Source organism: Glycine soja, chromosome 18 (assembly GCF_004193775.1).
Source record: "Glycine soja cultivar W05 chromosome 18, ASM419377v2, whole genome shotgun sequence".
NCBI classification, from domain to species: Eukaryota; Viridiplantae; Streptophyta; class Magnoliopsida; order Fabales; family Fabaceae; genus Glycine; species Glycine soja.
Genome location: NC_041019.1, coordinates 51,346,092 through 51,363,938, shown reverse-complemented (window position 1 = coordinate 51,363,938; position 17,847 = coordinate 51,346,092). Strand labels below are relative to the sequence as shown.

General features: G+C 29.6%; 3 protein-coding genes across 3 annotated transcripts; 2 read left to right on the top strand and 1 right to left on the bottom strand.

Moving 5' to 3' along the window:
* Nucleotides 1-1,419: 1,419 nt before the first annotated feature.
* Nucleotides 1,420-3,867, top strand: LOC114395820 (CRIB domain-containing protein RIC4-like). The gene is made up of 3 exons (XM_028357677.1): nt 1,420-1,679; nt 2,394-2,543; nt 3,464-3,867. The coding sequence occupies exons 1-3, from the start codon at nt 1,547-1,549 to the stop codon at nt 3,715-3,717; spliced, it is 537 nt and encodes a 178-aa protein (XP_028213478.1). The 5' UTR covers nt 1,420-1,546; the 3' UTR covers nt 3,718-3,867.
* An 839-nt stretch (nt 3,868-4,706) lies between these two features.
* Nucleotides 4,707-6,576, bottom strand: LOC114396318 (photosystem I reaction center subunit XI, chloroplastic-like). The gene is made up of 2 exons (XM_028358225.1): nt 6,269-6,576; nt 4,707-5,392 (listed from the first exon to the last, which is right to left on the bottom strand). The coding sequence occupies exons 1-2, from the start codon at nt 6,419-6,421 to the stop codon at nt 4,901-4,903; spliced, it is 645 nt and encodes a 214-aa protein (XP_028214026.1). The 5' UTR covers nt 6,422-6,576; the 3' UTR covers nt 4,707-4,900.
* A 6,030-nt stretch (nt 6,577-12,606) lies between these two features.
* On the top strand, nt 12,607-15,656 carry LOC114397517 (tyrosine-protein phosphatase DSP5-like). Its single transcript, XM_028359587.1, has 5 exons — nt 12,607-13,053; nt 13,279-13,372; nt 14,069-14,126; nt 14,242-14,285; nt 14,680-15,656. The coding sequence occupies exons 1-5, from the start codon at nt 12,899-12,901 to the stop codon at nt 14,929-14,931; spliced, it is 603 nt and encodes a 200-aa protein (XP_028215388.1). The 5' UTR covers nt 12,607-12,898; the 3' UTR covers nt 14,932-15,656.
* Nucleotides 15,657-17,847: the final 2,191 nt, after the last annotated feature.

Sequence of the window (17,847 nt, the reverse complement as noted above, 5' to 3'; positions counted from 1 at the left end):
TTTGCTATCATAAATAAAAACGAGTCATTATAAATAGAATTAGAATTAAATAAAAAATATTTTAAAAATAATAACATTAAATATAAAAAAATTAGTTAAATTTATTTATATTCAAGTCCAACTACTTACAAAATCATTTTTATCTTATATATAAGTCCCACATACAAGATTTTTTTTATATATATATTTAAGTACAATACTCTCATGAATGTGAATTTGTTAGACCTGTAGCTTTCTCGTTCAGATTCATTAATGTGGTACAATGTAAGTTCTATATTCATTCTTTAAGTGATTCATGTTGTCCCAAATCAATAAATGCGATAAATGTGTCAGATTTTTATTGAAGAAAATTACACTCCGTAGTTTTGACTAAAAATAAAAAGAGTAAGAGTAAGGGTAAAACAAATTAGACAAGTGAAGTTGGACTTTGTCTTTAATAGGTCATTCATTTCTCAAATCTAAGGTCTAAGTTTTATCTATTTATTTTACTTAGACCTTTTCTGAAGGCTTATATATGTGACATTTTTGAATGTTTGTTTAAAAACTTGCTTTGTAGTAAGTCATTTCCCCCCCTACATACCGAGCCTTTAATGTAAGTTGATGGGCCTAATTTTTTTAAATAAACCAAAGTATATAATTTTAAAACTTATAATAAAAATAGAAATATTATTGTTAAGTATATTATTTATATTTACTTACATAAGTCAGTTTGTTAGGTTTATAAGTTTTTTTTAACATTTTTACTAAATAAGCTTAAAATAATAATAAAAACAACTAAGTTAACGTAGGTTAGGTAATTATCACATAATTTCATCCCTGAGTAAGAGTTGATTAAAGCTTTATTAACTTGCTAAGCTTCCGTTAATTAACTCACATCAAATTTAGTAAGAAATGAACCGGAAGACAGACAACTCAACCTGCCTTCAACAAATCGACTTTCAATTCTTACAAACAATGATGCCTTTCTTCTTTGTATTCAAGAAATATCAAATTTGGTCTCCATTGCCAGGAGTTGGAGATTCATTGGGAGGTTTGCTTGATATGCACTACTTCTAGTTCGAGTCCAAAACAAGTAAACAAAAAGAACATGGATAAGGGCATAAGGCACTTTATTTTATAAGGAAAAAAAAAAAAGAATGTATACTACAAACCAATTAAATACTATACATTGCATTGCAATATATTATTACTGTGTTAAAACAAGTCTAAGCATATATACATAAATGTCACAATCTTGCGTATGAGTGTGTATGTCCCTTTCACTCACCAAACGGATTTATTAATTAATAAGATGTAGCTTGACTTTCTATACGTAATAATAATAACGTGCTCCACAACAAATTGAATTTAAGGGAAAGGGAGAGAGTGTGCCTTTGTGTTGTGCTTCATTATTATTATTATATTATAACAACAAACTTAGGTAGCTAGGCCTAGGCTCTAGCTATATATTGTACTTGTCAAATCTAGACTCAAAGGTTGCATATTCTTGATTGCTAGCTCAAGCTCCAATTCCAATATATTGATCTTATCCCCTAAGAAATTTAGAATGAGACAAAGAATGGACAGGCTTGTCATTCTTCCTTTCTCTGCTGGTTGCATCTCTGAGGCCAGTGTTGCTGTTGGTGTTCCACATCCAAGAAGATCAAAACCAGACACCAATGCATCACCTCCTACAATAAGTCTCTCCCCTCTCTCTTTTAATTAATTTGACATATTTTTCTTTTCTTTTTCTATTTCATCATTCTTCTACAACTTTATTTTTGGATAAAATAGAAGCAAAACATTTGCAAATTAATACATGTTCTCTTTTCCATTTATATGAGACGTGCCAGTTTGATAAAAACATGAAAAAAAGGTTAAAAAAGAAGTTAATGCTAGCTATACAAGTATACGTGAATTATCAAGATACCTATATGTTAGCTATACAATTGTACATGAATGAATTATCAAGATAGGTATATGCGTGTGTGTAAAGCTAAAACATATAGGATGAATTTTATTAGTCCAATGATGTTGGATTAACTGTTTTTTAGTATATATTATATATTTTTCAATTAATTAAAATATAAATAGATAAATAGATGTCCTTTAATTTATAATATATTAATACTAATATTACGTACATACCTATAAATGCTTAATATATTGAAAAATTATTATACATAATCATTAATAAATATACAGTACATCACATGCATTAATGTTTAGATTTGTTAAGTTGTATTTTATATAAAAATTTATTGAAATGAAGTGATTTTTTGGGTACAGTTTAAAATGAAGTGATTGATCATGACTGTTTTTATGTGGCACGTGCCTTTAATTATGAAATATTTGAATTGCTTGATTTCCAACCGATCTCGTTTCTATAACTATATGATATGAAACAAATGTAGAACGGTCTAAAAGCGTCGAGGATTCAGAGATTTTGTCTGGTGAAAGCATGAAGAACTCGTTGAGGCTGCTAGACGTTGTTCCAAAGTCTAACCTATCCTACGGCTTCAATAGACTGGTCAAGGGTTTCAAGAATTTTTCTCAATTGTTTGGTGAGAAATTTAACATGATGGTTTCATTTTATAATCCCTTGATTTATCTGAGGATTTAATTTATGAGATTAATTTTTATACATTGTCAGTCTCACAATCTTTAGAAACTATCTTAGATATTTTTTTAAATAATTACTACAAAAGTTAATATGATAATTTATTATTAGATATGACAATATATATATATAAAAAAAAAAAACCTAGCTTGTTGGTTAAGAATGTGAAAGCTACGCAAATGTATAAGTAAGAAAAATTCACCAATCTAATGTATTAAGATTTTAAGATAAAGTTTGATATCAAAACTTGTAGTGTTTTATCCCCTCGTTTTCCAAAAAAACCTTTACGCTATTAATTTATTAATACATTTTAATTAATTGAAGAGTTAAAAGTCAATAAAGAAGATTATAAGAGGCACCAACTAAAAGAATTCATTGCAAATTTAGTACTATAAAAAGGAGAAAAGGGAAAGAAGAAAAAAATGATAAAAAAAATCTCAGAAAAATTCAGACTTAATAATATTTTTAAAACTTTAGTTTTTAACTATGCTAAATGATATTATTACACTACTATAAAAAAACATTTCCACAACATCAATATAACATCGGTGTTATGCGAACGTTGTTGAATCTGTAACGGTGGCATTTTTGTAAATACCCCGACATTAACGACAACGTTTTTTGTGCTGCCCGATGTGATATTTGAGCGGTTCAATCAATAACTACGTTTTTTAGGTGATCTATTCAAGTAATCAATTTAGTGGGATATCATTTTTATGTTATTGTATTGTAAAAATCAATAAACTTATCATACATATCAATTTTTAATTTTCGATTAGATCATAGTATAAACTTTTTTTTACATGTGCATATACATAGACTATTAAATCTTAATTAAAAATTTAATTTATTTGTGTTTTGCAGTGGAAAAAGATGAGTTTGAAGATGTGGAAATAGACATGGAAATAGGGTGCCCAACAGATGTGCAGCATGTGACACACATTGGTTGGGATGGCATTGCAACTTCTGCTGCTGACCCCATGAAGGGATGGGATGCCCTTATTCCTCCTGAGCTCCTCTCTCTATCATCCTCTCAATCTTTAAAGCACCTGGACCTCCCTAATTTGGAGGCAAAACATGATGAAGCATCGTCTCCCGTTAAGCCTTCTCCTAATTAATACCACGTTTTGTTTTTATACATATTTGAAACTAGAAATGTGATTTGATGTGTTGTTGAGCAGATATAAATATATATTAAGGTGAGTTGAATTTACAGTGTTTTTAGTTATGTTTCAGATTCTATGTGAATGTATAATTAATTAAACCAAGATAAGCATCTCTATCAGTTTGTAAACAATCCTAGTATATATATATATATATATATATATATATATATATATATATATATATATATATATACTTTCTGTCAATCTCTTTAGCCGTATTTTTTTCAACTAACGAAGATAGGATATTTCATCACTATGCCCGACGGAGAGATTAAGGTAGGATCAAAACGATTATTTAATCTATTTCACATCATGTTGTTATACTTTTATGTACCAAAAAATTGTTGTTATACTTTTGTTTTTACCTTTTTTTATGAAATCATTTCACACAGATTGAGAGAAAGAGTGTAATAAGTGATATAAAACAAACTTTTCTCAATCCCAAAGAATAAACAGCATTGTTCTTGATATATCAACCACTAAACTGTAACTGCCCACGAACTAATGTAAGTTCATTCGAATAAGCTAATTCAAACACCTTATGATTCGAATTCAACATCACTTATTAAACTAAACCTACCTTATGCTCCATGCACTTGGTGGCCAACTCAAGGTGATATACTTTTACTTTTTATTTAATTTTGTGTATAGATAGTCGTAGCTAGATTTTCTAAGTAGGATATGCAAAATTGAGATTTGAACATCGTGGGAGACCCTTGAACGGTTGAACCATTTGTGCCAATGTTAACATGATATGCTCTACTTACAGCGTGGTTTGACATAAATTCCGGCAAAATCCACATTAAAGTCTCAAATCAATATAAAAGCTACTCTATGTAACTTGAGGTTTCCACGTTTTTTGGTTCTAACGCTGAACCAAACATGCACTTAAAGAAGTTGTGTGCTATTTGGTAAATCCATTCATGCTACTCATCAAGATGTAATTGACAAATTGATCTATTAAAAGAAGGCCAGAACAGGAGAGAGAGAATTTAACATTGTAACATGTTGAGAGTCATACAATACATCATTTACATCCATCTCTATTGCACAAATAAGGATCCATTTCCACCCATTGTCCATTCATAGAGAATGAATAACAACAAAAAGTAAACAAAGATAATAAGCACTTTCTTCACTTGATGTAGTATGGAAGGTCCAAGACGTAGAGGAGGAAGTAGGCCCAAATAACACCCGAAATGCCTCCGAAGAAGAAGCCTCCGGTGAACTTGGCCCACCCATCAGCAGTTTGGAGCTGATCGGGCTCCTTCTTGCGGCCCGTCAAGGTCAGTGACGGGGCAGTGGATGGGTCTCCTTCGTTAAAAGATGAAATCCCATAGATTGTGAGGCAAAGGCTGAGGATCACCACAAGCCCACCAGCGGCGAGAGAGCCCGCTTGCCCGGCGATCTCGGTGTTCCTCAGAGGCCCGGCCTTCACGAATGGGCCCACCAGAAGGTAGCCATGGGCCAGGCCCACCTCGATCCCTCTTAGTAGTGGGCTCACTGCGGTCCTGTATGCGGGGAGGTTCGATAAGTACCATGCAATCAAGGGGCTGGATGTAACTGGGGTTTCAAGGCTTCCAATGAAGGGATCACCGTTGATTGGTTGAATCACTTGATAGGTTGGCTGCCATAATAAAATTGCAATAACCCAAAAATAAAACATTAATGGCTTCTTATTGAATATATTGACGTTGGGATTTTTTTTTTTTAATTAAACGAAACAAAGAATTTCTGTATATAAATTTTAATTTAGACACGCTTTGATTACATTAGAGGTAGCAAAATAGAAAATAGGTAGGGTTCAGTTAGTCGACCAACTTGATGAAATGTAAGACTAAGACTTTGAATGTTAAATCTGAATTAAATAGGGGTCATTTTAACTCAATTTGATCATAACCTTAGCTCCCAAAAACCACCAAATTTCAAAAAAATCAAACTCTCACTTAACTTGGACTTCATTTTAGAAGCTTGAATTTGAATCTGAACTTTCATAGTCTGCCTCACTATATTCCTAAATTAATTGACAAATTTCAAAAAAATCAAACTCTTAACCCGCATCGGGGGCCACCAAGCCAAGTAACTCATTTTTTCACCTCTACTTTCAATGTTGACATATATTGACAATGTAAAATTAAACTATATTCCTAAATTAATTGACACATTTATCCTAAATCACTGATAATATAATGAAATTAAACTATATTCCTATCCTTTATAAGATGTTCTGTGATATATTTCTATCCTTGATTCCTAAATCATTATAGAAGTGCAGTGGCTGAAACCTGATAACATATCCATAATCAAAATTATATTGTGAAAGATGAACATATTGCCATAATCTATACTAATATTACTAGTATATTCCAAGAAGAAAAGAAAAGGGTCATCCATACTAGCTCATAAAGGACATTGATTAGAATTAAGCATAAGAGGGTAGCAATAAAAAGACAAAGAGAGTAATTATTAATTATTAGAACACAAATTGAAGGAAGAAGTGCACCTTTTCTGATTGGATGGCCCTAACAGTGAAGCTAAATTGCCTCTTAGAAGGCAGGAGGTGGAGTGGTGAAGAGGCAGAGAGGCCCTTGGGAGCTACAAGAGTTTTAGTGAAGGTGGACTTGAGTTGGCTTGCCATAGGAGAAGCAGCTGCCATGATGATGGCCTTGTGTTGTTGTTAGTTCCACACAGTGGCTTAAGTGAGGGACCGAACTGGCTAAGTGCAAGATCAAGGTTGTGGCTGTTGAAGGCCCTCTTATCTCATTGGCTGATTTGCGTATCAAATCCTTATCCCTTATCCATAACACAACCAACCTTTCCAAATTTAATTGATATTTTTATATCTTTGTGATGGGCTTTTTGGGTGGGTAAGCCAATCTTGCAGGCCCACTTTTTTTTCTAGCCGTAATATTGATAGGAAGTTGTCAGAAATATTGACTAATTTTCATTAGAAACTATGATCATGCACAAAATGCATATTTATCTTGTAACATAATTTATTCTATAGTCAAAAATTAATCAAGAATCAAATACTACATCATTTGATTAAGGGATATAAATTATTATCACTTTTATCTTTGATTTTCTTCTTTCCATCCATCTTTATTAGTTTAGAAATAAGGGGTGTTTCTATGTATCCTTAGTTTTGGGTTAAACTTTTTGAGATGTATGATTTATATTTTCGATGGATTAGTCTTTTTGGAATGTACAACTCTTCATATTTCAAAAAGACTAATCCAAAATATTATATTTTGGTCTTATATATAATAAACAATTATCTAATTCTTCAAGATCAATAAAACTAATTTGATTGGTTAAGTTGTTATAAATTTTAATTTTATTTTAAGATTATCCATAATATTAAATGGATTTAGAGGTGGTTATTTTAAAAATTCAACCAATGAGTATGTCTTATTTTATAGATAACTCAATAAATGTATCCATTTTATGGAAAAATAAGTCTATATCATTAATAGATCTCATAATTAAATGGGGATAAAAAAATAACAATAAAGTAATTATATTTTTTTAATAAATAGGATAAAAATGGTTTTTTTTTTGTTTCTTATATATAAAATCAAAGAGTTAGTATAATTTCACATTTTGAAGTAGGTGTAGAAAGAAGTATGGAAGTGCACGAAGCAATTTCCCAAATTTATCAACACGCCCTTATATTTTGAAAATTTCAATCTAGAATATAATCTTACATTTTGAATTGGGTTTTCCGAAAGGAGTGCTGATAAATTTTTATGGGGTGCAGGAAAAAAAATCCTTATTTTTGCTCTACTTTTACATTATATCTAAAAGCAATAAAATAAAATAAAATGTGTCAACGGTAAAATAATATTTCCACACTGTTATATGATTATTATGTATGGTAAAATTAGTATTTTATAATAATTATTTTTAAATATATTTTTATAATAACTTTTAATTAATTAATTATATAAAAATATACGTAAAGACAAAGAAATTGGTTTAGTGATTTTAATCCATCTCCAACTCTTCATGTTAAAAATATCAAGTAAGTAGGTAGATTAATTAACATGTTAATTTAAGTTTTAAGTTTTGAGAATGTAGTTTTAAAAAAAGGTTTAAGAATGTAATTATGTTAAATATTTAGAAAAAACTTTTATCATTCGTAATAACTTGAATACGATTATCTATCATAAAAATATTAGTATTTTCTATATAAAAAAAAAGGGTAAGAAACAAGAGTTAGGTACGTATCGTAAATTTATTAATTTTTATGAAATTATTTTAAAAGTTATATTAACGATAATTTGTATTTAAATATGCATCACTATTAAATTAAAAAATAAACTAAAAAAATCAGTACGAGGAAAATGTCGGTAAAATTATGAGTTTTATAGTGAAGGGAAGTTAATCAAAAGCGTGGATATATAGGTCATAAAATTCTAATACTTGGTGCATACTCAATAGATTGCCCAATACTAAACTTGTATTTTATTTTATTTTATTTTGTAATTTTGGATCCCATAGAGTACGTAAGAATTTCTGGGTTCATGCATGCTTTTTCATGAATTTCTTTTTTATTCTGGCTGCTTTCTTGGGGAGGAGAGGACAACAACTGTTTGATTGCCGCATTATATTGACCATCCAAAATAATTCTTTTGACTATAAAGCTTTACACATAGGCAATTAGCTCATCCACAGCTCAAAGTTGCTCTCAATCTTTTTCCTTTAAAGACATATAGTTTGGATTTTAGTCCTTTAATATATATTTTTTTAATGTCTGAATTTTATTTTTTTTAATTTTAGTTCTTCCTATTAGTTTTCCTATATTATGTGTTAGTATGACTAAAGATGATGACATTATTAATTATTAATGGCATATCGTAAAAAAAAAAATATCATTTAATGTTGTGTCAGTAAATAGTGACATCATTACTTTATTTCATTATTAAAAAAAAATTATAATCACACTCTATGTGTTTTTAATGAATTATATAAGGAGTACTTTTGTTTTAAATAATTTTTTTGATACTTCCTCTCATAACATGGTTAAGTTACGATTTGTGTTAAAAGTTTAAACTCAAATTTATCCCTGATCAATTACATACACACTCTCTTAATTTTATACATATTACACATGCCCCCTTGTGTGTTTTCAACCATTAGGCATGATAGATTTCTATCATTTCAAATATGGATTATCAATTGAGATATTTGCAAGTCCTTCAGCAGCTTTAAGTTCCTTTGTCGCATTAGTTGTCTTCCATAGATCATCTTTATTTGTAGCAGCAAGACCAATGATGTTTTTGCGTTTGGGGTCTAGGAACTTGATAGTGGGAAGGAATTGTGTGCCAGAGGTCCCAGATATGACAAATCGGCTTTTCTATTTTGTGTTAATATTTAATTTTATTAATATTATCTTTTTTTCAATTATTTTGGTGTTGTCTACTTAGTTTGTGTTAATATTGAATTTTATGATTCAATTTAAAATTATATGATTTTTAAGGAACAGCACGGGGACACATGAGAAAGGGATAACAAAGAAGTTAGATCTCAAATCTAAGTTGTAAGAGACCACTTTATACTAATTTGATTTTACATTTAATATTTAATCACTTTTGTATATATATATATATATATATATATATATATATATATCACATAATTCAATAAATTAGGGCTATTATATTATTAGTCAGGATATTAAGGTGCTCTAATCAATATAAAAGTATGACTAAGGACATACATATATGTCATGAAAGACTGATTGTGTAGATACTATCAATGATATTATAATTTGATGAGGAGCCAAACTATAATTATCAATTTTGCTTTCTTTTTATCAAGTCAGAAACATTTAGAGAAAAAAAAGAAAATGATTCTCTATATTTGGAAGATCATAAAAACCAATCTTAACCTTTCATCATTATTTTATTATGATTAATTCAGGTACTTTCACATCTAGTTTTCATCATGATTTTGAGTATGAGAACACAAAAAAGTTTTATTCATCTTTGTAAAGTAATTTTTCTCTACCTGAATAGAAAGGATGTGACGAGGATTGATGGTTGTCTATTAAAATAAAATTAGGCTGATTGATTCAATCCCAACATTTAGAATTGAATCCCAATAACTTTTTATAAACTTCATTTGCTTGGGGAGTGAGGAAGAGTGAAGAAAAGTATAGAGGAAGAAGACATGTTGGTGTTGGAAGTGTAGTGAGGAAAAATTATAAAAGAAAACATAAATAAGAGGAAGGAAATGATTTGATAGAGAAAAAAATGAGTAAGAAGGGATTACTTACAAATCACATATGAAACATGTGATCAATTGAAATTAATTTTAGTTGAGACACACTGAATATCACTCTAATAAAAACACAAAAATTTTAAAAAAATCAATAGGTTTAAAAGAAAGAAAAATATATGCTATAAAATATATATAATTTCAATATGTATTAAAATATTCAATCATCACTTCATGATATAAAAAATATCTAATTAATATATAATATAATCATTTATGACATGATAATTGATGATATTATTTTATAATGTGATAGTGAATAAGTTTGTATAATGTTATGATTATGTAATTATTATTATTCGCGTTAACCCATAAAGAAAAATCATTTGCAGAGATTAAAATAAAACAAATATTATGAAAAACAAAACAAAAATCAAATAAAAAACTCCTTTTTACATTGACCAAATTGTTATTCAAATAATTAAGGGAAGAGAAGGTCCGAACTCCGAGTTTCAACGAAAAGGATTGAAGACCAAGACTACAACACTCCAACGTCACCCATTTAAGAAGACAGTTCAAATGCACCTTCTGAATTTGATAAATTACATCTAAATATCTTATATTTTTATATTTTATTCCTTTTAATTTATTATATTTCAACCTACTACCTTTTAATAACATTAGTTGTCCACACTAATCCAAAATCCTAGATCTGCCACCGATTACATTAATACTTTTGAATTTGGATAACAATTTATACATGCAATTTAAAAGAAAAGGAATTTAAAAACATACGATACATAATTGATTAATTTTTGTTAATAGTAATTAAAGTTATAAAAAAAACAGATATAATTTATTTAAAATCATAAAATTTTAAAAATATAATTTAAAAATGAGTTGTGACCTTTTTAGGAGAAGTAAATTAAGCGGTTAGGATTTCTAAAATAATATATTCTTATTCAATATATAAAAAATGTCTAAAAGTATTTATATGATTAATATTTATATAATCTTATCAATGAAATTTTGAAGGATTTGAACCAAAACTTGTGAAAATTCCTCAAGAAAAAATAATATTATTTCACACATAACACTACTAGAATTTGTTTTTTTCATATACTATATCGATGTAAGAGTTTTATATTATCATACAAGTACGTGATAACAAGTATGATAGTATCAAGAAAAAAAGCATAATACTATTATTTTTTCTTTAATTTTTGAGGATATTGTTCTCTTTTAAAGTTAATTTTGGTAAGGAAAAAAAAGAAGCATAATACCATAATATTTAAAATATTTTTTTTAAATATCATTAAATTATTATATAAGTTTAATTTTTATGTATAATGAATAATTTTTTTATAGTATTAATCAATAGAAAATTATCATAATATATATTTTCATAATAATTATCATAACCCTAACAAAGATTAGTATAGTTGGTTAGAATTAAATTATTTTATTATTAATTTAAAATAAATTATTTTTCAATGATTAGAGCATTTTTAACACTAATTGCTTACTTAATTTCTTATTTTAAGATGTAATTGTTTAATTTTTGTTGCTACCGCATTATGTCTACCTGACACCAAAAACTTCTTAAAATTAAGATTTGTGTCATTTTTTATCATTGGAAATCAAAGATAATATTAAGGAGGATTTACAATGATTCATATATTATATTTAATCAATTTAGTTAGATCCAATTTATATATTTGTATTATATTTGTATCACATATAACTATTTAGTTTCAAGGTTTATGAATGATAAAATATCAATATTTTAGTCCAAATTAATATTTTAATTTGAAAACTTAAAGTGGAATTAAAAAATATAAAATATGAGTTGCATAATTTTTTGTTTATCATTTGAACAAATTTATGCATTGTTTAGGAGAAAAATTATAGATGAGTTGTTTAAGTATGATGTGATATTGTGGGACTACTAAAATTATTTTAATATAACATAAGATAAAATACCTAAATGGGAATATAAAAACTCTTATAATTCTAACAAGAATATAATTTAATAAAAATTATATGTTAATATATTCCTAGGAAAAATCAACCAAACACACGTTTCAATTATTCTTGAACATGTAAAAAATATTCTCAACCATTTTTAATAGTTAATCAAACAAATTTAAATGTTATAAATGTATATTTATTTATTTATGCACAGCCTAGTGGTGTTATTGTTTATTTTTTAAAAAAAGACAACTTATAACCACTTGTTCAAATGCAATTAATTTATACAAAATATTTTCAATCATTTAATCAATTATTGTTGCAGCGACTCAAAATAAACTTTTTGCAACGGAAATATTGGTTAAATGATTAGTTTAAACAAAAAACTAAGCATCTGTAAAGTTGTTACATTTACATGTAAACCACACGATAATAATCACGTTTGGAAAAAAAAACTAAAAAAAAAATCCATGTCCCTAAAAATTAATTATCGATGTATTTATTTCCTTGAAAGCATCATGGCACGTTTGTTTAAAATAAAAAAACAAATTTCTATTTTAAGTAAATTTGTTAATCCGTGTAAAAATAAAACTTATATATGAATTTAGAAGTATAACAAAATAACAAAAGAAAAAGAATAGATACAAATTTGAGTGCGGTTTCGACGCAATAGCGCCAACAGCAAAATCTAGTTGTTCGCCGTTTCGGAATCAGAGGGAGAGAAGAATCCTTTCCAAACGGCGCCGTATTGTCATTCACCCCTCTCTTTAAAAGGGGAACTCTAACACCAGAAGAGGCAAGAATCCCAATAATCAAATTCAAGAGATTCCCAAACTTTTTTACTTTTTATTCCCTTTTTCTCACTATACAATACAAATACACATTCAACAATTTTCGATTCAAGTTCAAAGCCATCGACGAGTGTTGAGGAAGAATAACAATGGGAATGATAGTGGATTTTGAAAATGACCAAAACGACGCCGTTCTGGTTCCGCCCCCTAACTTCGCCATGGTTGAAGACTGCGTTTTCCGATCCAGCTTCCCCACCCCTTCCAATTTCCCCTTTCTCCAAACCCTAAACCTTCGCTCCATCATGTTAGCTCCTCTCTCTCTCTCTCTCTCTCTCTCTCTCTCAATTTCCACTGTCAAAGATTCTTTCATGCTCCAATTTTTCTTTTCTGTTGTTTCCCCTCACATTAGTAAATGAAGAAAAGAATTGTATATAATGTGTCTCGTAATGTGGGTTTTCCGCAGATTATGTTGTGTGTGTGTGTGTGTGTGTGTGTTTTAATGTTTATGCGAGGTTGCGAATTCGTGCAGATACCTGTGCCCCGAGCCTTATCCGGAAGAAAATCTCGAGTTCCTCCGCTCGCAGAATATTCGCCTCTTTCAATTTGGAATTGAGGGGAAAACGGTAACTTCGCTTTTTCTCCTATTCTTCATGTTCGTAAACTCTGTTGGAAGGTGTTTTGTTGTATGTTATTTGATTCGTGTCGTTTTGAAGTGCTTGGTGGTGTTATGGGAAATTTGGTTCTCTTGATTTGGGTGATAGATTCTATTGAAATGCTAATCGGGTCAAAGATTAGGCTTTGTTTGGATAAACTTTTCCCGAAGCACTTTTTGAGCCTCTCTTATAAATTAAAATTAACTTATAACCTTAAGTTTTGTACAATCTTCTCATTTAACATTAAAAAAAAAAGATGCTTTCTCATTTAACTATTCTTCAGAAGCTGAAGTATATGAGTTGATTTCAGCTTACAAGAGAAGTTCAATTCATTTTAGTTTATGATTTTCTTCTCCTAATAAGTGTTTATAGAGAGCTTTATCCATACAAGACCTTAATGAGTTTGTTTCTGTCATGTGTAGTAGTTTTATTGCCACTTATCAGGGCACATTCTTGATCTGGTTTTCTCTTAAGTTATTAGGTTTGGTGTCAAATGAATGTTTTTTCAGCGTTAAGGAAGACTGGGTTTACTGCTATGAGTTCCTCAAACTAGGAAATTGTTGATGGATGGTCGTGGGATTTGATGCATTTGATTTATGGAATGTGTTTGTTTCCTTGTTAATCTTTTCTGATTCCAGAGATAACGAGTTCTTTTATTGTGTACAGGACGTTTCTATGCCTGTTCTCAAGGATTCTATCATGGATGCACTGAAAGTTTTAATTGGTACTGAATCATTGCAATGATTTTTTTTTTTTTTGTTTGTGTGTATATCCCTGGTGCTGCTGCATCATCACTTGTTTATTGGGTATTTAAGTTCTTTCATTTTTTGTGGTTTCAGATGTGAGAAATCACCCCATTTTGGTTCATTGCAAGCGAGGAAAGGTATAGAATGTTGCACAAGAAGTAAATTTAACATGTGTTTGATTCCTATTTTTAAAAAATACAAAGACACGTTGAGCTCATTTCTCACCACATACAACAACACTCCAACTAACTCACCCTTAAACTAGGACCACAAAGTAGAAGAAGAGGATGATACAAAATCTCCTAACTTTTTTCTGTTTTATTGTTTTCAGAAAGCTTGTTTTGGCTACTTTTAAAAACTTAAAATAGATTTTGGATGAGAAATTGATTGTTGAGTAGCATGGAATTATCTTAAGAAACAGTTTGTTTTTTTTTTTTTTTATATCAAAGTGAAAGAAATCAAACAGCCCCTTATTTATTTCTTCATTGTTTTATTTAAACATTCTGACAAATCTCCTCTTCTTTTATGCAGCATAGAACAGGTTGCCTAGTTGGTTGCTTGCGAAAATTACAGAACTGGTGTTTGTCCTCTGTGTTTGAGGAGTACCAACGATTTGCTGGTGCTAAATCCAGGACAACGGATTTAACATTCATAGAAATGTTTGATGTTCTAAGTCTGAGTCAGTGCCTTTACAGCATCATCTACCAGTACCATGGTTCAAAGAAGCGTCGGTTGTTGTATAAAGATGAAAACTTACAGAAGCCCCGACTGACATCATTTTAGCTGCCCCGGGATTTTATTCTTTTCCCCCTTTTATTTTGTAGAACTCATACTTAATATAGTTGCTCAGATTCTTACATCGTTATTTTCAAATTTCTTTCAAGACTACTACTGCTAAAGAAAAACATATGGTCCTGTCTTTTCCACCTTTCCTGTTACCCTTATAATTTTCATTGTCTTACACCTTCACAAATACTTTTGGTGCAACCAATTATTTTTAATGGGTATGCATTAATTGTGGGTGTTTTGAAGCCATGTATCTTCAAGCAAATAATAACAGTTCTTAGTATATAAGAAAATTTGGATCCGATATTTCCAATGATTGGATCCGTCTGATATTTTCATGATCCTTCTCAAGTAACACAAGAAGGGGATAAGTGCGAATTTGGTAACGCAGCATAATGGAGGGAGCAACTTGGATTGGTTTAGCGTTTGAAATTTGAATGTTGGAGGGTTGGAGTCTACTGTTTATTGTCCATAAGTGAAGAAAAGTCAGCAGAGCTTTAAGACGATGGGACCAATGTGTCATCTTGACTTATCCGAGAGAAATTCGTGAAGAAAGAAAGTGTATCATTTTCCTTTGGATTAATAAGTTTGGTCTTGTGGATAGAAATGAAGGGCAAAGCACTTCAAAATAAGGCTGTTTGGATTGATGTAAAAAGGAACAATACTATGTTCTATTGTTTGAATTGTTTACAATAGAATTTTACCTCGTATTCATATTGCTCCTTTTTTCTTTTCTCCATTTGGAGATATTGGATGGAAACAATTTTTTTTTATTTCCTTGTAAAAAATTTAAATAACGGAATGGTAATTTTATTCTGCTTTATTTCAATGCATTTCATTATATTCTATTTACTATTAAGTATTCAAATGCAGTGTTTGTTTCAAGAAAAGAAAAGTGCAATAGCTGGCTTTTATACCTACCAGGTGTTTCAAAAACATAAATTGTAAAAATATAATCACGACAAGTGGTTAAATATCCTTTGACTCCCTTAATGGAGTATCCATATCCATTACAGGTTCCAAGGATAAGAAAAAAAAAAAGAAAGAGATGAAATAATAATAACAATAAATGTGATAAGTGACATAATAAAAAGATTAAAAAAAACAGAGATGAAAAGTATAAGATGAGTCAAGAGTTCAAGAAACATAGACTTGAGTAGTAAAAAAATAGTTTAAACTCCTTTAACACGAGGATTGTCGTCGAGTTGTTATTCTTTTCCTTTAGACACTTTTATTATTTCATTAATATCTTTTAAGTATTTTTAACGAATTATATTAGATTTATCAGATTTTGATTTTGATTGTTTAAATATGTTTCTTTCAATGATAGAACTTAGATTTTTGAAATCATTTTTAGGGAATTATGGTTTTTCCTAAAAAATTTAGGGTGTTTCTTGTGGGTCACTTTGTGGTTGATCTCATGTTAATATAGTTTTATAATGGAGAGTTTAAAATGTATATATTTTATTCATGATAATGAATATGAATTATGTACTTTGTTTTAGTTTCTTTAGAAACTGAAAAATGGTCTAAAGGAGTGTTATGTGTAACCTGAAAAGGAAAAGTATTTTGTGGAACCTGAAAAAACATAAAGGAGAGTTACTATGTTAGTATAAGTATAATCTACTAAAAAGGAACGCATGGATATTCTACGAAAGTCACAAGATACATGTACGTCAAGCAGGTGCTAGCAAAATGTATTTGAAATGTACAACCAAGAACTACACACGCTACTTCTAACCAAACATGGCATAAGTAATGGGTTTGAGATGGGCATAAAAGTAGCATCATACCCATATTGATTTGAAACAAATTGCAAACAGATTTCAGGCATGGAATAAAGTTAACGCTGAGGAGAGGAGTTACTTCCAAGGAATCGTAGATAATTGCAAGGATGGGCCAAATCAGTTAGTACAATGACTTTTTTCTTTACTTATTATTCTGTCTAGTCAAATTAGCGTTTTCATCTAACGAAATGTATTGGATGAAGGATGTCCTTCAATAAATTTGTACTTTTCATTCATTTTGATGTACAAACTTTGACAAACATTCGGAATTAATAACATCCAATCCATTTCTAGAAGGGGGAGGGGGAAGATAGCATATCATAACATGTGCCAAATTTTGTTTGCTTTGTAGTAATTGTGATGGAATTAGAATAAAATTTACAACTAAAAAAGTTTTTTTAAGCCAACTCTAAGTTTTAGAAGCATTTAAAATGTTTTGAAAGTAAAAGAAACAAAACGTACATGGATCAAAATACAAAATGATTTTGTTTATAGTTTTTTGTATAAAAAAACAATTTAATAGGACAATTAATAAATAAAATAAAATATCTTTCTTTTCTTTTCATTTGTCATTGAAAGGCATAAACATTGATATAGCCAAGTCAAACACCATCTTATAGCCCATGGGCCCAGAAAGAGGAAGAGACCAGGCTTTTACTTCCTGCACTTCCCCTTTTTGCTTCCTACACCCTCCAAAGGACCTGAATGGACACAACTGCTCCTGTCTCTCCAAAGCAAGCCCCACCTCCACCCAATACTAGAGCATCAACCCAAACACCACTGCTGCAACCAACTTACACCACCGCGTCCGTCGAAGCACCCTAATGCAGAAAGAAAGCATAGAGCCACAAATGGAGTCATGAACGAAATAGAGGTTTAAAAATTGATCATATTCTAAAAAGGCATTTATGGAATATACTGATTTTTTTAGATTTCTGAAAAAATCTTTTCAAAAGCATAAAACATAATTCTGAAAAGGCATTTCTGAAAGTACAAAAACATACTTCCAAAAAGGTATTTTTGGAATACACTAATTTTTTGCTTAGTGAACACATGATACCTATATTATTATTATTATAACAACTGACCAATAACTTAGTGAACACATGGTACCTATATAATAACT